At 37.1% G+C, this 20,501-nt stretch overlaps 1 protein-coding gene and 1 non-coding gene across 3 annotated transcripts in view; one reads left to right on the forward strand and one right to left on the reverse strand.

Annotated features, from left to right (window-relative positions):
- Window positions 1-20,501, forward strand: part of GUCY1A2 (guanylate cyclase 1 soluble subunit alpha 2) — a 318,707-nt gene that overhangs the window by 64,090 nt on the left and 234,116 nt on the right. For both annotated transcript variants that reach the window (XM_053204169.1, XM_053204170.1), the window contains exon 4: window positions 12,069-12,787. In XM_053204169.1, the coding sequence (XP_053060144.1) occupies window positions 12,069-12,787 (719 nt within the window). The remainder of the gene's footprint in view (window positions 1-12,068; window positions 12,788-20,501) is intronic.
- Window positions 4,505-4,625, reverse strand: LOC113593287 (small Cajal body-specific RNA 7). The gene has a single exon (XR_003413376.1). It is a non-coding gene; the product is annotated as a small Cajal body-specific RNA 7 (non-coding RNA).

Raw genomic sequence — 20,501 nt, forward strand, 5'->3', positions numbered from 1 at the left:
AGAAAATGGATTGCAGAGAGACTGGAAAGCAGAAAAGTTAGTTAGAAAGCTGTTGAAATAATTCTAGACTATTAATCATGGCGGCCTAAACAAAGTGGTATTTAGGGCAGAGAGACTGACAGACTATCGGGAGGTATAGCATGCACATGCAGACAGACACATGCACACACCCACACGTGAACTTTTACGAAAATAAAATTGTACCTTACACATTATTCTGACAGTATTTATTTTATTAAAATTTTTTATTTATTTACTTTATTTATTTAAATTTAGATCTTTTACAAACTCAAATACGTCTTGATGTCTGTCTGTATGTTTGCCACTTTTGATTAAGAGATACATGTACTGTCCTAGATTTTCTTCTATAGTATTTATTGTTTTGTCTTTTACATTTTAAGCTTCTAAGTGATCTACAGTTTGCTTTTGTGTGTGATCTGAGATAGGATCTACTTTTGTTTTCCACATGGCTAGTGCCATTTATTAGGTAAACCATTCTTTCCCCCATTGAATTAAAATACTATTTTGTGCTGCATTAAACCTTGTCATATACACAGTTTTACTTCTGAATTCTCTATTCTGACTCAGTGATCTCTCTGTTTGTCCCTATGGAAATAACAAATTTAACTGTGGTCTTTTTCATTTATTCTAGTGTCTGTTTGCTCCCCAGTATTCCTATTCAAGCATTCTGTGCTATTCTAGATACTTATTCTTACATAGGAATTTTAAAATTACTATACTGGCAAGAAGCCAGCCTGGAAATGCATTAAACGTCTACATTAATTTTGGGGGGAATATATAGTTTCATAATAGTATGTCTTTATATTCTAAAATATAGAATATTTTTCCATTCGTTAGGTTTTGTTTGCTGTGTTAAGATTTAATACTTTTCTTAATATAAAAGTTCTATGCCTTTCTCATGTAGTCATGTTGACTACAGTTTTTTATTTCTACTTAGAATATTTTCCCATTTCTACTTCTAGTTTCTTATTGCTAATACAGAGAAAAGCTATTGATGCTAAACTTATTTTATATTCAGCTACTTTAGCACAGTTTTAAAATACTAGTCTTTTTTTTTTTATAAAATGTATGTTGTAAAGAAATCTAGTAAGCAAGAAAGAGCCTCCAATCAGAAGACTTTCTACATCTTCTTCATTAGCAAAAAGATAATTTTACTCTTTTTTCCAGTGTATATACTCATTATCTCCTAGCATGTGCTGGAAACTCCAACCTACCTTGAATAGCAAAGACGATGCCAAGCCCACTCATCTAATCTCTGACTTTACTTGAAATGTGTTTAGTGTTTTATCCTTTGAACAAAAGTTTTACTTCCAGTTTTTGGAAAGCAGCATTTAATTATATTGGAGTAGTTTCTTTATATCCCAATTTTACTCAAAATTATTAAGACTATTAAATTTCAGACTCATCAGAAACTACTAATAGAATTTTACTGTTTTCTCATTTAATTTTATTCATGTAGATGATATTTTTTTGTTGATACATTTTCTGCCATTGATCTATGTTTTTATTTCTGATATAAATACTATTTGGTCAGAATGTATTATTCTACACATTTATAGATTCATTTTGCTACTATTCTAGTAAATATTCATAAGAGAAATTGGTTTTACTATACTATGTCAAGTTTTGGTATTACAGTTGTGTGGTCTTAATAAAAATAATTGAGTGATTTTAATATTTTTTTCTGTGGCCTGGAAATATTTAAATAACTGGAATTATTTATTTTAACGACTAGTCAGAACTCATATTGCCCATTTCTTGGTGAATTTTGATCATTTCTATTTTGCCATAAAATTATCTATTTAACGTTACATTTACACATGCAATTGTATGTGGCAAACATTGCAATTTTTTTTGATTCCTCTATTTCTTCTTAATATGTGTCTATGTCTTCTTTCTCATTCCTAATTTAGTATATTTTTCTCTCAGTTTCTCTTTATGATTTGTCTATATAATTTCTCTTAATTTTTACCTATTAAGTTTTTAAAACCTTGGAGCGCCTGCTTGGCTCAGTGGGTTAAGCGGTCAACTCTGGTCCAGGTCATGATCTCACGGTTCGTGAGTTCAAGTGCTGTGTTGGGCTCTGTGCTGACAGCTCAGAGCCTGGAGCTGCTTTGGATTCTGTGTCTCCCTCTCTCTCTGCCCCTCCCCTGCTCATGCTCTTTCTATCTCAAAAATAAACTTAAAAAAATTAAAAAAACAACACAGTTTTCTTAATTTCAGAGTTTTTATTTGCTTACTTTTTGCTGGAAACATTGATTACATTTTTGAGTACAGTTTTTGCTGTGCCTCAGGATTTGTATGAAGTAGTCTTCTTTTCATTGCTTTCTACATGTTATAATTCCAATTTTGATTGTCTCCTTAATTCAACAGAGTATTGCTCACCTTCTAAATAGATAGGACTTTTGGTTATCTTTTTGTTATTTACAAATATTTATTATTTTTATTACTATTATAAAATGTCATCTGCAAAATCTTTACTTAAAATATATTATGGGAATTTTTCTGACCAAGTATTTGAGGAATTTTTATAATTCTTCCTATGTATGCAAACACATATATGAAAGCACATGCATATGTGTGTGTGTGTGTGTGTGTGTGTGTGTGTGTGTATGTGTGTGTATACTTATGCATATATGTGTTTGGACTTTGCTTGTGTTATTTTAATTTCATTTTTCCATTGACCTTACTTTTTGATCACTTTTTACTTTTTATTGCTGATATGTATTTAATTAATCATTGACTTTGCTTTTTTAATCTTTGATCTTTTTGATTCTGAAAAAGGCACATTAAAGTTTCCCACTATAATTTTATTTTTATTAAGTTCATTTATTGTTATGCTGTATATGTTATTTAATTTCTCTATGATTTTGCTTTTCTGTTAGATGCATATGATCCTGAGAGATCTATATTAAAGTTTCCCATGAGAATTGTATAGGATTCCTTCATTCTTAATTTTTAAATATATGAGCTTTATTGAAATATAATTCACATACCTTATAATTTAAACGTACCCATTTAAAGTGTATTCTTCAGGGTTTTTAGTATACCCAAAGTTGTACAACCATCACTAAATCAATTTTAAAACATCACTCCATAAAAAAAAAAATGTATCCATTAGCAATTAGTTCCTAATGGTTTTTACTTTGTGTATTTAACGGCAATGTTGATTGGTTTAAGTCTTCTTTATATTTTGTGGTTTTGTTATATAATGTCTCTCTTTATCCTGATTTACATTTTTAGCTTATATTCTGCCTGGCTTGATATTAATCCTGCTCCTTGCTTATTTTTCTTGTAGTTTTCTGGAAGTCGTTGCCTAATGATTTATTTTTAAATCACTTTTTATAAGTGCCCCTCTTGTGGATGAAAAGAGAGTTCCTGCCATTTGACGGGAGGTTTTGCTTATACTTACAGAAATGCATGATTTACTTGATTTTCTTTCTTCTGTCCTGATTTCTGATTATTTTCCAACCTCTTTCCTTATCATTTTCTGTATTGATGAAGTTGAATCAACATATGTGCAGGGGTGTGTGGGTGGCTCAGTTGTTTGAGTGTCTGACTCGATTTTGGCTCAGGTCATGATCTCACAGTTGGTGAGTATGAGCCCCACATGGGGCTCTGTGCTTACAGCTCAGAGCCTGCTTGGGATTCTGTCTCTCCCTCTTCCTCTCCCTCTCCATCTCCCTGCTTCTCCCCTGCTGGTGTGCATGCTTACTCTTTCTCTCTCTGAAAAAAAAATTAAATATAAACATATGTTTTTACCTTCATAATTTGAAAGTTCTACTGTGCTTGCCCATAACTGATTACCTTCATTTGCTGTTACTCAAATTAGACCCACGTTTGTCTCATGGTCTTAAAACAAATTATTACCTGTTTTCCTACTAAGACTGTATTTTGTCTCTCCTCACCCTGATTCCATTGAGAAGAGACTTTTAGAATGCTGATAATGCCTTCGTTCCCAACCTCCCAACTCCTGGATTTTACTCTGATTGCTTAGCTCCAGATTATGGATAAAATAGATCTTGGAGGAGTCAATAGTTTCTCTTTGCCCTTATTTCATGAATTTTTATTTAACACTTATTAATTTGCAGATAATCTGTCATTATCCTGTATCCCATTATCCCGTGTGTTAGTGTGTGTGTGTGTGTGTGTGTGTGTGTGTGTTTGTGTGCGTGCGCGTGTGCCCTTATTAAATCTGGCTGGAACTTGTGCCTTTCCATCTAAAGATTCAGGATTTTCTACAGCTCAGGGGGAAATTCTATTTTGGGTTTATATTTCTTCCTCCATTGGTTTTTTCTTCTCATTCTAGATCACACTGTTTTTAGAGGTTGTAGTTTTCATGAATTGTCCTACTGAATCTGTTTTACAGTCAACAGAGGAATCCAGACAAATATATATAATACAAGGGGATATCTGGTATTTTATAAGAAAGGCACACAGATAGGCTTTGCTGTTTGAAAGGGAAGAGAAACAACTGATAATATTGGAGTGTAATTTTACGATGCTCTTTTTTTTAAAACTTAGATTAATCTCTTAACTTACATATTAAAAATTTCCAATCATACAACATTTGACACCCAGTTATCTCTATTTCATCATTTCCATAGGATGCGCTGCTTTTTAGATGTAGTTTCTTGGTGAAAAATGTATCCCAGACTGTAAATGTAGCCCAGATTATAGAGTCTGGCTTCACCTCTATTATGCCATATTTCTCACTATTAAAATTTCTATCCTATGCATATTTTAAAGTATATCTTAGCATATTCTCCAATTTAAAAACTTTAAACTTAACCATCACAAATGTCCCTGAAGCACTTAATATGCTTTTGATAATACCTACTCCTTTGGGTATTCAGTAATTAATCTTAAATATATTAGAGAGTTCCCTGTTGTTAGCAAATTCTTTGTTAGCTCAGAGGTGTTAAAACCCTATTTTTTTTTTTAAGAATCTGACTGTATGCTCTGTTTTCTTTAAGTGTATCATAAAATTTGAAACAATTAATTTTGGTTCACTTATATTTAAAAGTAAATATATGACATAGTTGTGTTCCTTTTGGAGAGGGGCAGAGATGCCACAGATGCAGTAAAACGAAAATGATTTGCTTCTAAAATAGTAGAAACTCATTGTTTAACTCTTCACAGATTAAGGCCAAGATTGATAAGGATCTTTCTTTTCACTAGTATACCTATACTGTTACTTACTTAACTTCAGAATATCCTGAAACTACAGAGGTTTTATATCACCCCAACAGAGATTCAAATGAAACTGTATTGATAGATCAGATTGAAACAGTTTTCTTTAAAATTGGAATTCAGGCAATGGCATTTCTTTTTTTTTCTCATGAATATAATTTATTGTCAACTTGGCTTCCATACAGCACCAGTGTTCCTCCCAACAAGTGCCCTCCTCAATGCCCATCACCCATTTCCCCCTCTCCCCTGCGCCCCATCCACCCTTAGTTTGTTCTCTGTATTTAATAGTCTCTTGTGGTTTGCCTCCCTCCCTCTCTGTATCTATTTTTCCCCCTTCCCTTCCCCCATGGTCTTCTGTTCAATTTCTCAAGATCCACATACGATATCTGTCATTCTCTGACTGATTTATTTCCCTCAGCATAATACCTTCCACTTCCAGTGGCATTTCTTTTGAGCCTTTCTCCTTTGTTATTATTTAGACATATGCATATAGTATTTACCGGTAAGTCTCCCCTGGGAGGCTGAGACCAACTTCAGTCATTTCTTTATAGATTGGCAATAATATTTTTATTAAAGTGTCATCTGGGTTTCAAACTAGCTCACAAAAACCTTAGGGTCTTCCTAGATAAAAGTATTGTTTCTGGACAAATACTATATGCTGTCACTTCTATGTGGAATCTAAAAACTGCCAAGTTCACAGAATGGCGATTCCCAGGGTCTGGGAGGTGGGGGATTGGGGAGATGTTAGTCAAAGGGTACAAACTTCCAGTTAGAAGATGAATACGTTCTTGGGATCTATTGCACAGCTTTGTGAGCATTGTTAACAATGATGTATTATATGCTTGCATGTTCAGAGAGTAGATCTTAAATGTTCTCACTACCAGAAACAAACAAAAAAAAGTAATTATGTGGTATAATGAAAGTGTTAGCTAACACTATGAGGGTAATCATTTTGCAATATATAAATATATCAAAAGAACACTTTGTACACCTTAAAGTTATACAATATTATGTGTCAGTTATAGTGGAGGAAGGAAAGCTGAAAAAATGGTCTCTCTAAGAGGATGATTATCTCCTTAAAATATTGGAATCTCTTTACGGTTTGGACTGGAGATATAGTTGTGCTTGAGGGACATTACTTAAAATTAAAAAAAAAATTTTTAACGTTTATTTATTTTTGAGACAGAGAGAGACAGAGCATGAACGGGGGAGGGTCAGAGAGAGGGAGACACAGAATCTGAAACAGACTCCAGGCTCTGAGCTGTCAGCCCAGAGCCCGACGCGGGGCTCGAACTCACGGACTGCAAGATCATGACCTGAGCCGAAGTCGGCAGCTCCACCGACTGAGCCACCCAGGTGCCCCGAGGGACATTACTTAGATGCAAATTTGATGGAGCCTAAATAATTAAAAGATAATTATGGGGCATCTGCAGCTCACAGAAGTGAGTAGCTGGTAGGTATTCACCTCCTCAGTTGATATTTGGTCCACATAAGGATACACTTGCTGCTTTGGTGTTTTCCTGTGTTAATGGAGACCAGTGCCCTTTCTGGGTGATAAGGATGGTCTCTGGATCTAAAAAAAACCACTAATTGCACTCTTTTATTGATACATCTTCCCCTAGAGGATCCAGGACCCCAAATGTACAATGCTGTGTATTTGGTGCTCTCTCTCTCTAATCACTTGGTTCTCAACGAAGGTAATATTTCCTTTTCCAAGTATAGTGGTCAGATTTGTTACAGTTTTATAAAGGAAGTAATTTTAGCTCTCCAATAATATTAATTCAGCTGAAAACTTATTGTTTCTTTACTTGTCACACACTCCTTAACCCCTTACACCCAGTAGTCTGCCCCACTCCTCCACTAAAATTGCTGTCAAAGGTCCCCAAAGTGCTGACCAATCCATTTTACAGTTTTCTGTCTTTCTTTTACTTGACTTCACTGTGACATTTGATAGCTGTTGACTGCTCCTTATAACTGCTTTCTGTTGATTTCAGTGATACATTAATTCATTGACCATCCAGCTAATACGTATTAAGCATCTCCTAAATGACAGGCAAAATGCTAGGCATTGATTAAATAACAGTGGGCAAGACGTGCATTTCTTCCCTCTCACAGATGTTTTCCTCTGTGTTTATTTCACAAGATGTGGTATCAGACAGACTTCACCTTGAGACCTACCTTTGCTACGTATAGTTGTGTGAACTTGGGCAAATGTCTTAACATTTTTCACCTGTAAAATGAAGACAATTAAAAATATCTACTTGATAATAATTTTTTAAAGTGTAAAGTGATCTATGAAAATATTTGGCACATTACTTAATATTCTTCTCACTGGGACCTCTCTAGTTCAGTGAATGTAGGCTTTTAAAGACATTATAGCATCTCTCTGGCTGGTGCCTTTGACTCTGGTCTTGGTGCTCAAAAGTCCAGGCTCGGTGTTGCCCATCAGTTAACAGCTCACCCCCTCATTCCTATTCCCCAGATGCTATCCACTTACCCTGACCAGGCTGGGCTCTCCCACTTCTCTGGTTCATTACTGTATTCATTCTCTGTATTCCATTACTGTCCATCTGTCAGCGTGACTGTGCCTTCCTTGTTGGGTTTTTGAACACCCACTTTTATTCAAGTTCTTCTTCAGACACTATCAGAGGCATGGGGCTCAAACCCATGCCTCTAACAGAGGCAAACAGGAAAACCTGTGGAGGAGAGGGTCACACATTCTTTTCTCCATTGTCCATAAGTATTCCCGTTTGCCTCTGTCACAGCCTAATCACACTGTGACTTAATTATCCCTAGAGGCTCATATCAGAAAAGAATGTGTCTAGGTGTCTAGGTACCCTTAAATGTGGTACGACTGTGGTTTTAGATACTTTTTAAATTTTTACTTAATTTTTTATTTTTTATATGTTTATATTTGAGAGAGGGAGAGAGAGGAAGGGAAGGAGGGGGAGGGCCAGCGAGAGGGGGAGACAGAGGATCTGAGGCAAGCTCCATGCTGACAGCAGAGAGTCCCAAGGTGGGCCTCGAAGTCACAAAGATTGTGACCTGAGCCGAAGTCGGATGCTTAACCACCTAAGCCACCCAGGTGCCCCAACAGTAATTTAAAATTTTAACTTGTTAATGAAAGCACATTTATTGTAAGTTTTGCCTCTAGAGGAACATATTCTTATAGACCCAAAGGTCAAGCTGTCCTAGCATCTTCTGACATGAACACATGAGCATGGTCTGTATGTTTTATGTGATTTGCTGTAAGTAGGGGGTTTGCATCCTCGTAAGTGGGATATTGGAAGTGAGAACTGTACCACTTGTCTGAGCTGCACTACTTTCTCTGTGCTTTCTGAATTTTGAGATAAGGTTTAAAATGGAACTATTAAAAAAAATGTTTAAAAAAAAAAAAGGGGGCGCCTGGGTGGCGCAGTCGGTTAAGTGTCTGACTTCAGCCAGGTCACGATCTCGCGGTCCGTGGGTCCGAGCCCCGCGTCGGGCTCTGGGGTGATGGCTCGGAGCCTGGAGCCTGTTTCCGATTCTGTGTCTCCCTCTCTCTCTGCCCCTCCCCCGATCATGCTCTGTCTCTCTCTGTCCCGAAAATAAATAGACGTTGAAAAAAAAATGTTTAAAATGGAACTATTTGTAAAAGTTACAGTGATCTTTCCCTAGTTTTACATGTTTCCAACTTGAAGAACTTCTTTTATGATCCTGTAAAGTTTAATAATTGTGAAAACAAAAGTCTTTTTTTTTTTAATGTTTATTTAGAGAGAGACAGAGAGACTGACATGGAGGGGAGGGGCAGAGAGAGAGAGAGTGAGAATGAGAGAGAGAGAATCCTAAGCAGGCCCTGTGCTGCCATCACAGAGCCTGATGTGGGACTGGAGGCCACAAACCATAAGACCATGACCTGAACCAGAATCAGGAGTTGAATGCTTAACTGACTGTGCTACCCAGGTGCCCCCAAAATCTTAATGAGTTAATTGAGTACTGTGATTTTATAGAATTACCATGTATAGTATTTGGGTGTGATAGTAGAAATATTCTAGCTTTTCTTTATTGGTACAAGTGACTCTAGTGTCCGGGCAGGCCTCGGTGTCTTTATTTGAGAATTAACAGCCCTTGTACCCTCAGGTAGAGAAGTGCTTTGTAAGACAGCAGGGATTCCTAGCAGATAGAATGCTGTACTCACAGAGTAGTTTTTATTTTGTGCTCCTGGTGAATTTACTTGTTATTTTCTGGATGATTTTTTGGGATTCTGGTGATGAAAATAGAACATAAGCTTACTATATTATGTTTAATCTCTGTTCTTAATAACTCTGAGGGCGTTTTCAATGTTATAAAAAAAAGCAAGTTAGAAGAAATTCTTTTTTTCTTTTTTGTGCATAAAGACCCCGAGTCCTTTTAAGATAGAACTCTTCAAAATATAGAAGCAATTCATGGGATGTTTTAGTGACCCATGGAATTTTGTTGTTCAGGGAGTAGAATCAGCTTATAGGAATTTTTATTTATTTTGAATTTAGTTTTAATTAGAATGTTGTAATTGAAAAATTTAATAGCAACCAAGAAGGGATATACATTTAATTTGTATTAGGACTTTTTAGTTATATATCGATGGTGATACAGAGATTTGGTGTAGGAAGACATTTTAGGGAACGAGTCTTCAGACAGTCAGTAATCAAACCAATGGTATATTTTTAGAAGCCAAGAGAAGGGAGATTTAGGAGGATGAGATGATGAGTACAGTCAAATTAAAAGAAAAACAACAAACCAGGTTAACTAAGGTAGGGATGAAACAGTATGTATTGCTTTAAGCAATAGGAAAAGTAGTTTCAGTGGAGCCATTGGGACAGGAGCCAAATTGCAGTGAGTGTCGTCCACTTTTTTTTCTTCCACACTGGAGAACTGGACAGATAAATGCTATTATCATCAGTTGAGCTGGTCTTACTGTTCGTGATTGCAGCCTACGTTGAAGGGCAATCTTGTACCATGACCATGTAAGATGTGCGCTCATGTTTTTATCTTGATAGGTGACTTTGTCAGCTTGACTTGAATGTCAAAACTATGAAAGTAAAATTAATATGAAATTCTTCTTAATAAAAGGACTCTTTTTCTCTTAGGTTTTCTACTTTTTTTTCATTTCACGTTGATTTTCACGTTCATTTCACTTTTTTTGTCCAACTGACTACTTCACTTTGCTGTCACAAAGTTTATACTCTCTAATACTCTCTCAAAAAATATTTGATGTCTTTTGACTGTGTTTTTCAAATAGTAGTGTTGACTCTGCTTTGTTCCCTGATTTCTGCATGGGGAGAACGCTTAGGGAATAATAAAGGTAGGAATAGATAGCAAACCAAGCCATAGACAGCCCAGATGGCTCTGCCCTTGGACAGGACACTGGCAGAGTGGCCTTCTGGTTTTTTCCCAGTCTGGCCTTATCTTCAGGACCTCCTTATGAGATGGAGTAGACGGGGCAAGAAAATATGAATATATGAACTTACATGTGTTGATTTCAGCCAAAGTCAAAGGAGAAGCAACAGACTGACTCTGTATAGAAGTTTCTTTTAGTGTACACACTCAGTCATACACGGGTGTTGTATCCTTCCTCTATGGACTGTAAATTCCCTCCATACTTTCCCTCAGATCATCCTTAAGGATGGATCTAACTAGATCACATGTGACTGGTTCTAATTTCTACATAGTGCATTGCATTGTGTGTGTGTGTGTGTGTGTGTGTGTGTGTGTGTGTGTGTGTGTTTACCATTCATTATACCTCCATTATTATAAGATAGAGTTCCTCTTGCCATGGCAGGTGGGAGTGAATGTGAACTGGGAAGACAAAGACTTTTAACTCTTTCTTTTGAGATTACAGACTCTTGGTTACTTTCAGTTTTGTGGATGAAAGAATGCAAATCCATCCACCATTCTGCCATTTTTAGTTTCTTGTTTTGTCCCTCTCTCCCTAGTGTCTCACTTCATTCCTTCTGTTCACACTAGATAATCCATTACCTTTCTCTGCTCAAGTACTATAAATTCCCTCTCTGGTTGACATTTCCTGCTTAACATAAGAATTTTGATAAGTCAAATAGTAATAGTGGATGGGCACGACAGAGAAACAAGCTGATAGCTTCTTCTGAAAAGTTTCTTTACCTATGAGGGAAACCATTAAGAAAAAGATCTTGTTTGTGATAATTATAGCAAATGGAAAACAAACTGTTGCAGCTAAATTAGCAGCATTTAGAAAGTTTGTGCTACAGGGGGTTGAGGTAAGGGGGGAGGCATGAACAGGCAGAGCACAGAGGATTTCTAGAGCAGCAAAACTACTCTGTGTGATGCTGTAATGGTGGACACATATCCCTATACATTTGTCCAAGCCCAAAGACATACAACACCAAGAGTGAACCCTACTGTAAACTAACGACTGAGTGATGGTGTTGTGTCATTATAGTTCATTGATTGTAACAGATGCACCACTGTAGTGCATATCTGATTGTATGTGTGGGGTGGGGTGGGGTGGGGAGGTTGTACGTTTGTGGAAAGAGGGTTCTATGGAAAATATCTGTACTTTGTGCTCACTTTTGCTGTGAATCTCAAACTGCTCTAAAAAATAAAGTCTACTTAAAAACAAAAGCAAACAAACATAAAGGAAGCTTATGCCCATCAACATCTTAGAAGCCCCCAGAAGATGGGTTGAAATTTTCTTTCTCTAATTCAAAATGAATTAATCTCTCTGGGAATCTGTGGGCCCAAGGGAAATACCTCTCCAGCTTCACTACCTAGTTATCTCATTTGATGAGCATTAAAAAAAAAGCTATAAATTCGATTATTTTATTGCACTTGACTAACATTTGCTTCCCATTTACCTCTAGGTTTGAAGTTTGAGGAACTTCAAGAAAGATTTGGTGAGGAGTTCTTTAATATATGCTTTGATGAGAATGAGAGAGTCCTTCGAGCTGTAGGTGGCACTTTGCAGGACTTTTTTAATGGCTTTGATGCTTTGTTGGAACACATCAGAACTTCCTTTGGGAAACAGGCCACGCTGGAGTCCCCATCGTTCCTGTGCAAGGAGCTCCCCGAGGGTGCCCTTCTGCTTCACTACTTCCGTCCTCACCACGTTGTGGGCTTTGCAATGCTGGGCATGATCAAGGCTGCAGGAAAGAAGATCTACCGGCTGGACGTGAGCGTGGAGCAGGTGGCCAATGAGAAACTGTGCTCCGATGGTTCGAACCCAGGCAACTGTAGCTGTCTTACCTTCCTCATCAAAGAATGTGACAATACTGATGCCATGAAGAACCTTCCCCGGGGAGCCTCCCGAGTCCCTGCGGACCTCAGAATCAGCATCAGCACCTTCTGCAGGGCCTTCCCTTTCCACTTGATGTTCGACGCCCACATGTCCGTCCTGCAGCTGGGGGAAGGCCTGCGGAAGCAGCTGCGTTGCGACACCCACAAAGTGCTCAGGTTTGAGGACTGCTTCGAGATCGTTTCTCCAAAGGTCAGTGCTGCCTTTGAGAGGGTCCTGTTGCGACTGTCCACCCCGTTTGTGATCAGGACCAAGCCTGAGGCTTCTGGCACTGAAAATAAAGACAAGGTGAGTGGCCATGGGCTTGAGATGGGTGATGGGGACTGGAAGAGTGCATAATTATTTCTGTAAATTACATGCCGGCGGTACTTGTAATTATTTAGGCGAGAGAGCTTAAAGTGCCATTTAGAAAATTACTGGTCCCTGGATGTATGGAAAAGGATTTGGCCTTATTCCCAGCCATTTTGCATAGTGTCTGCCTCTTTCATTAATTTATTTCAGCATATAAAAATAAGACACTTATTAATACCAGCCACAGTAATTACAAAAATGATAGGACTCACCAAGAACCTGATCCTGTAAAGCCATGAATATTTCTACCAACTGAAGGCAAACAGGAGAGAAATGGAAAGGTGGATTCCAACAGTGTGGGGCCTGCTTGCCTTCTCCTTAAATAACTATGGGTGGAAAGCTAGCTCCACTTTGAATATGCTCTGTTCTAAATGTCATAATTTAGGAACGTCTTGGTTGCATCCTATTTTTGTCTCAGTATGCAGAATAATGGATTTTCTAAGAGTTGGAAATTAAGTGGCTACCTCAAGAGTGCTTTTCTCAATAGATTGTAGCATTGACACAGGGACTCATTCCTTTAGAACAGGCTCACTGCTTGGAGAACAGTGTCAACACTAGGAATTGTTATTAATTTCTTGGAATCCCTGTTTGGGAAATCTGGGTTATTAAGAAATGAAAAGATACAAGAAGAATCTTAAATAGTTGACACAAATATGTGCCCTCGGGTAAAGCTTTTTTTTTTTTTTTTAGAGGAAGTCAACATTAAAATAGAAGTGTGAAGAAAAGTTAGTCATTATTGTTTTAAACACAAAAATAAATGATATAAATGATATTCTTCTGCAGTGGACCTTTGTGTGTATCAACTTCCAGTAGAGCTTTTTGGTATTTTGTGACAAGTTAAGTATGGGGCGCCTGGGTGGCTCAGTCAGTTAAGCATCTGACTTCGGCCCAGGTCATGATCTCGCAGTCCGTGGGTTCAAGACCTGCATTGGGCTCCGTGCTGACAGCTCAGAGTCTGAGCCTGCTTCAGATTCTGTGTCCCCCCTCACTCTTTGCCCTCCCCTGCTCATGCTCTGTCTCTCTCTCTCTCTCTCAAAAATAAATACAATGTTAAAAAAATTTAAAAAAAAGTGAACTTCTTCTAGGTGATTCAGCTTGTTCACAAGCATTTTAGGGAAAGCTGTTGACTTTTGGAAATGAACAGGCTCCTGTGGGCTAAAGGAAAGATGAGTTGTAGAGACAATTAAAAACTCAGTGAATGAGTACTCACGTATTCTGACATGCCTGCCATGATAAATAAATGAGAGTCTAGCCCCCTGAAAGCAGAGCCAAAGACATTTTTGAGGATTTTCTGTAGCATTCGTTTTAGAACTGCTTTTTATAATTTTGAAATTCAATGGAAACATTTTAAGCAAAACACTTGGGACATAGGGAACGATGCCCGTTTATTCAGGATAACTGGATCCCATGATTTAGGAAACTCATACAAGCGCTGTTTTCATCATTTAGATTCAGTGATTCGAAAGCTTCTAAGGATAAACTTGAAAATTCCAACTTGGCATGCTTGGATATTTTAGTCTGAATGAATTGTTATTATTTCTGTTTGATTACACATGGTGTTTTAAATAATATTTTTCACATATATATGTATTTATATGTTCAGTGATTGCTACCCTTCTTGAAGCTTGTTGCAAAAGAATGAAGTTGTTTAGTGTATGTTTTTGTCCGTATTTGTAGGTGATTTAAATTTGAAATTATTCTGTCCTTTTAATTTAGAGACTATTAAAACTGTCAGTTCTGTTTTACAGAAGTGAAGTGTTTGGCTAGAAGGGTGTGAGCAGTGTTGGCCTTTAAAATTGAAGTTTATATTTTTGAAAATGTGCCTGCAGTAGAATATGTTATTACCAATGTTAATTGCTTTATATATTTTGTAGATTTGAGAAAAATTAATTCAATTTATAGTTATTGCTACAGATTTCCCCCTTTATTTCATCTGGCTTGTATTTATTTCATTTGTGTACCATGGTGAGGAATAGACATAATGAAATGACGACTCACAGGTCAAGGCCCCCTGCCAATTCCAGTAATAGGAAAATGTGCTCATTGAGAAGATGCCATTGTAACTTAAACATGGCAGTGACAGCTTAAAAATAAAGGAATAGGGCAGGATTTTTTCTTAGAATAGGACAGCAATCCTCTCATCCTTAGGCTTACAGTTCTGCTTATTCACCTGGGTTTGCCAGAAGGGGTCATTTGGGAAGTTCTCCTTGGCCCCAATTGGAACTGTGGTCAGTAACATTATGTCATGGAGTCTTAACCAGAGGAATAGCATTTTTGAATTACTATGTTTCCAAATCCCAAGTTTGTATTTTCTTAACACATGGAAAGAGGAAAGAAAACCAAGGTTAAAAATTAGGATTCTCTTGATAAATTTGACCTTATTATTCATTATTTTCCCCATAATAGCTGTTCTTATCAATGAATAACTCCATGTTGTCTAAAGTTTCTAATTTTTTATGGGGCTTTGATAAGAAAGTGCTCGTTTCATTTCTTTTTTACTTATTAAATTTTTTTTTTAATGTTTTATATATCCTTGAGAGAGACACCATGAGCCAGGGAGGGGCAGAGTGAGAGAGGGAGACACAGAATCCAAAGCAGGCCCCAGGCTCTGAGCTGTCAGCACAGAGCGTGATGTGGGGCTTTAACTCACAAGCCGTGAGATCATGACCTGAGCCGAAATCAGATGCTCAACTGACTGAGCCACCCAGGCACCCCAAGAATAATTTAGGATATTCCTTGGTCCAACGGTGAAGGCTTTCATGATAATTTAACTGTTTTGGCTGTGCACTTAATACCTGCCATCCAAAAAAACAAAATAAAACACCAGATACCCAAGAAACGAAAACCAAGAGCTGATTGTGTAGCTGAATGACAGTAAATCATTTGCAGAATGAATTGTAATGCTTCTGCTAAACAGGATCTTTGTCATTTTGTGTTATCAGTCACTGGTTAACCATGTGATTAGAGGGAGAACATGCTTGTGAGCAGTTTGGTAAATACTAATGGATCAGAAAGCCATCATCCTAGTTCCAGAGAACTTGCATCGTGATTGTGTAGTAATGAGTGAATGAGACCAGAAGGGGGAATGTCACCGAGAGACATCATATGCAGTCATCAGTGGCAGGCTTCAATTCAGCAGACTTTAGAGGTCAGGAGGGATTCTTCCAGGTGGATTGACCCAGCTTTGAGTCCCTCTATTTGGCTCCCTCTGCATCTTCTAAGTGATCACCTATGCCTTACATAGTCTCCTCTCTCTCTTTTCTTCTCTGCCCATGTGGCATTTCTGTGTTTTTATCTTTCCTTAAAGCTCACCTTCTTGTCATCACGTTTCTTTATCAGATGTCAGGCATTAAATATGAATGAATTAGTTCATTATTTAAAAAAAGAACAGATTCAGTATTGGGAATTAATGGTGAATTATGAATCTCTTTTAATTTGTGCATGCATCTTTAGGTCATTCAAATCTAACTATTTGGAGAATTTGGAAGTTTTTCACATCAGTCTTTGGAGGCATTGTGGTGATTTTTAGAGGAAATTTCTTGTAGTACAATGTGCAGCTTGGGGCATTACATCCAGTGCTGTGAATCTAATGTATTGACACAGATTCCAAAGCTGCTTTGTATGAAAGGGGCCATGTGTGTAAAGAGGGCTGTTAGAAACTTGACGAATGGCCCATGGCTTCCTTCTCCACATTATAAGGTAATAGTGTGTGGGAAAGTGGAGGTAGCCTGGGCGAGAGGCGTCTCAGACCCGTGATTTTAGTAAATCCCTGTAATCTGAGCCTCAGGTTAATTCATCTGGAAATTAAGAAACCCAGATGAATAATTAGTATTTATACTCCTTATTAAGTCATCTTTAACATGTGTAAATTTATAGGAAGTCCATGGGTCATTAAAGTTGCTATCATCCCTTTGATTCAATGAATTCAGGCAATTTCAAAGAGAAGCAGAGGGGAATCTGACTTTTCAACCATGAAGAGTCATCCTCTTATCAGGACCGACTTAAAGTAATTCTCTGACAGCTTAGGCTGCCTACCTCAAACACTTTTTTGTAAGGATTAAATGACAATCCATGTAAAATTTTTCTATCTTCAGCTTCAGTGTAAGCCATGATTATTACTTTTGTTCTTCACACTTGTAACCTTCTTCCTATCCATTCTTCTCCTCATTTATGGCTTTAGAAAAGAAGGTACTGGACATCAGTAGGTTTAATAATTTTAAAGAAGTATGAAACCTGCTGGTATAACATCTCCCTAAAATATGACTTGGGGATCTGCTCTTTTCTTTATAGACTCTTGTTTTAAAATCCTGAGTCTCCTTTTCAGAGTCACTGAAGTTTGGAATCAAGTTTTTACTACCTGGGTCTACTAATATCTTTTATATACACATGTGATAGTGCTCTGCTGTGCCAATGGCTTCCAAGATAAAACCAACTGGTTAGCTTAGGCACAACCTGAAATAGCAGTGGATTTCAGAAACAATAAATAACACGAGTTCTTTTGATATTTTTTTTCTTAGCAGCAACGCTTCAAAGAACTTTAATAATATTGTGGAAGGAGTCCAGGTTTTGAAATACATCATCCCCACAACAGAGCAATGGCATTGTTACTCATTTTCACTTGTGTTCTCAGAGTTGGAACTCAGGAAAAGCATGAACAATAATAACACATTTCTTTTTCAATCCCTAGAAATATCCCCAGGTCTGTCTTATTCTCCACCCCCCCCCCCACCACCACCCCAGGCTTCTTATTAATTAGAAGCCACAAAACAAATGCTAGGAAATAATTTTAAAAGAATATGGAATTAACCTCTGATTTTCTGTGGTCAGATCAGCTTCCAGACTCCTTTATTTTTCCTAGACATGTGCCCATTTTCTCCTGACACGATGATTGAAAAGTTGAAAATATATTTATTAATCTTACTATGCCATAATGACACCGTTGAAAGACAAATTTCACCTGGCTGTCAAGAGTATATCATTTGACTTCAACTTCAGTTTAGTGTGGGAAAATGTGAGTTTTTTTTCTCTCTTCAGACTGAAACATTCTGCTAGAGAATTTCAAATATTGAACGATAATTTTAGTGATGGACAAAATGCCATTAGGGCTTTCTCTGTAAATTAGCATTATAGAACATAGTCATAACTCAAGTCACAACTATCTGGAGTTTGCTTTGCTCTTGTAGTTATAAATGAGATGTCTAATTTTTGTGGGTTTTTTTTGTTTTTGTTTGTTTGTTTGTTTGTTTGTCTTTTCTCTGGAACTGCTTCCTGACCATAAACTGCCTTTTAAAGTGTGTTGGACAAATTCGGATTCTGACACCAGTATTGCTGAGGCTCATTCCGGGTCTTTCAATCTTTAAATGCCTATAACGTTAAAATGTCTGCATAGTGCCATGCTACCGTCCAGTTACTGTATTCTGTAGAGAGGACAAGGTATTTGTTACTTGGTGAATCATATATTCATTATAGTGACCTCCATGCCTCAAGTGCCCATTTACCACGTTTTTATTTTTGTTAGCAGGAAAGATTGCACCTGAACTAACAAAAGGTGTCTCCTACCATAGATGAGATACCATTGACTGCTAGAGTGGTACCTTCTTGGAGGGGAGGGGGAATTGGCCCTTTGAGTTACAAATTGTTCAGAAGCTTTCTTTAACTGATCCTTTTGTTTTAGCTCCTAGCTTTCAGTCTCAGTTAAATTAAAAGCTGAAGAGCTGTTTGGAATTCATTGCCCACCTCCTCAGTTTTAAAGATGCTCTTAATTCATATTAACATTTTTCATAAGTATACAGCATAGTAATTTTTAGTTAGTGTGTGTGCAACTATCACAACAGTAGAGTTTTAGAACACTTTATTGCCCCCCCCCCCCGCCCCAAACAAAGTTTCCTGTGCCCATTTGTGGTCAATCTTTGCTCCTACTCCTGATCCCAGGCAACCACTGGCCTACATACATCTATATAGATTTGTCGTTTCTGGACCTTTCTTAAAAACGTAATCATACAAATATGTAGTCTTTTTTGGTCGGCATAATGTTTTTGAGGTTTATCCATGTTGTTGCGTGTATGAGTAATTTGTTCATTTTTAGTTCAGTGTTCCATTGCACATATATACTGTGGTTCTTGTTTTGTTTTGTTTTTTTCCGTTTACTAGTTGATAGACACTGGAAACAAAGTCTGTTTTCAGACTTTGGCTGTCGTGAATAATGTTGCAATGAACATCTGCATATAAGTGATTGTGTTGGATATATTTCCAGTTCTCCTTGGTGGATTCCTAGCAGAGGAATTGCCATGTCATATACTAAGTATATGTTTCACTTTTTAAAGAATTGCCATGCTGTTGAACAAAGAGGCTATGCTATCTCACATTTGACCAACATATGAGGCTTCACGCTTCTTCACGTTCTCACCAACACTAGGTATTGGCATTCTTTTTGATCATGACCATCCTAGTATATGTAAAGTAGTATCTTGGGTTTTAATTCACATTTCCCCGATGACTGGTGATGTTAAGCATCTTCTCTTGTGCTTATTAACCATTGGTATAATTTCTTTGGTTAAATGTCTAATCAGATGTTTTGCCCATATCGGTGTTGTTTGTCTTCCTACTGAATTAAAAAAAAATATATACATTCTAGATACTGACTTCAAAAATTGCTGTCTTTTGAAGCACGATGGTACTGTGATGGTACCATTATTTTCTTTTAGGAAGCTTGCTTTTAGTATGGTATCTCACAAATCTTTATATAACTGAAGGCCACAGATTTTCTCCTTTGTTTTCTTCTAGATGTTTTATGGTTTTAAATCTTAATTTGTGATTCATTTTGAGGTGTATTTTGTGTATGCCACGTGGGCCCAAGTTTTTGTTTTTGTTTTTTATTTTTTTGCAGGTAGATTTCCAGCTGTCTCCGCTCAGTTTTTGAGAAAACGATCTTTTCACCACTGAATTGCCTTTGCAGCTTTGTCAAAAATCAATTGACTGTACATTTTTTCTTGCCTTTCTGTTCTTTTTCAGTTTTTTAAAGATACTTTATGGTGATAACACAGTGTCTTGATTACTGGATCAAAATAAGTTTTGCAATTGGGTATTTTAAGTCTTCCAAGTTTGCTCCTTTTCCAAGTTGTGTTGGCTATTCTTGGTCCTTTGTATTTCCACATAAAGTGTAGGATACCCTTGTCAATTTCCAAAATAGCTTCTAGTATTTTGATAGGGATTTTACTGAATCTGTAGGTTTATTTAGAAAGAAGAGCTGTCTTAAAATACTGAGTCTTCCATTCCATGAAGTTATCTCTCTCAGTTAATTTAGATCTGCTTTAACTTTTGTCAACATTTTGTTTGTTTCTTGATACAACAAAGACAATGTTTTTAAATGGTATTTTTGTATAGAAATACAAATCATTTTTGTATATTGATCTTGAGTCCTATGGTCTTACTAAACTCATGTTAGAATAGTTTACTATTACAGATTAGGAAAAATGCTATTTTGGGGGGGAGGGGGGTATTTAGGATTTTTTACATAGGAGGTCATGTAGTCTGAGAGTTAGGATAGTTACCCTTCTTTCTTTTTAATTTGTCTTTCTTTGTCTGTCTCCCTCCCTGTATTTCTCCCTCCCTACTCCTTTCTCTCTCTCTCCCTACCTTTGCCCTGGTTAGA

The sequence above is a fragment of the Acinonyx jubatus genome, chromosome D1 (genome assembly GCF_027475565.1).
Source record: "Acinonyx jubatus isolate Ajub_Pintada_27869175 chromosome D1, VMU_Ajub_asm_v1.0, whole genome shotgun sequence".
NCBI classification, from domain to species: Eukaryota; Metazoa; Chordata; class Mammalia; order Carnivora; family Felidae; genus Acinonyx; species Acinonyx jubatus.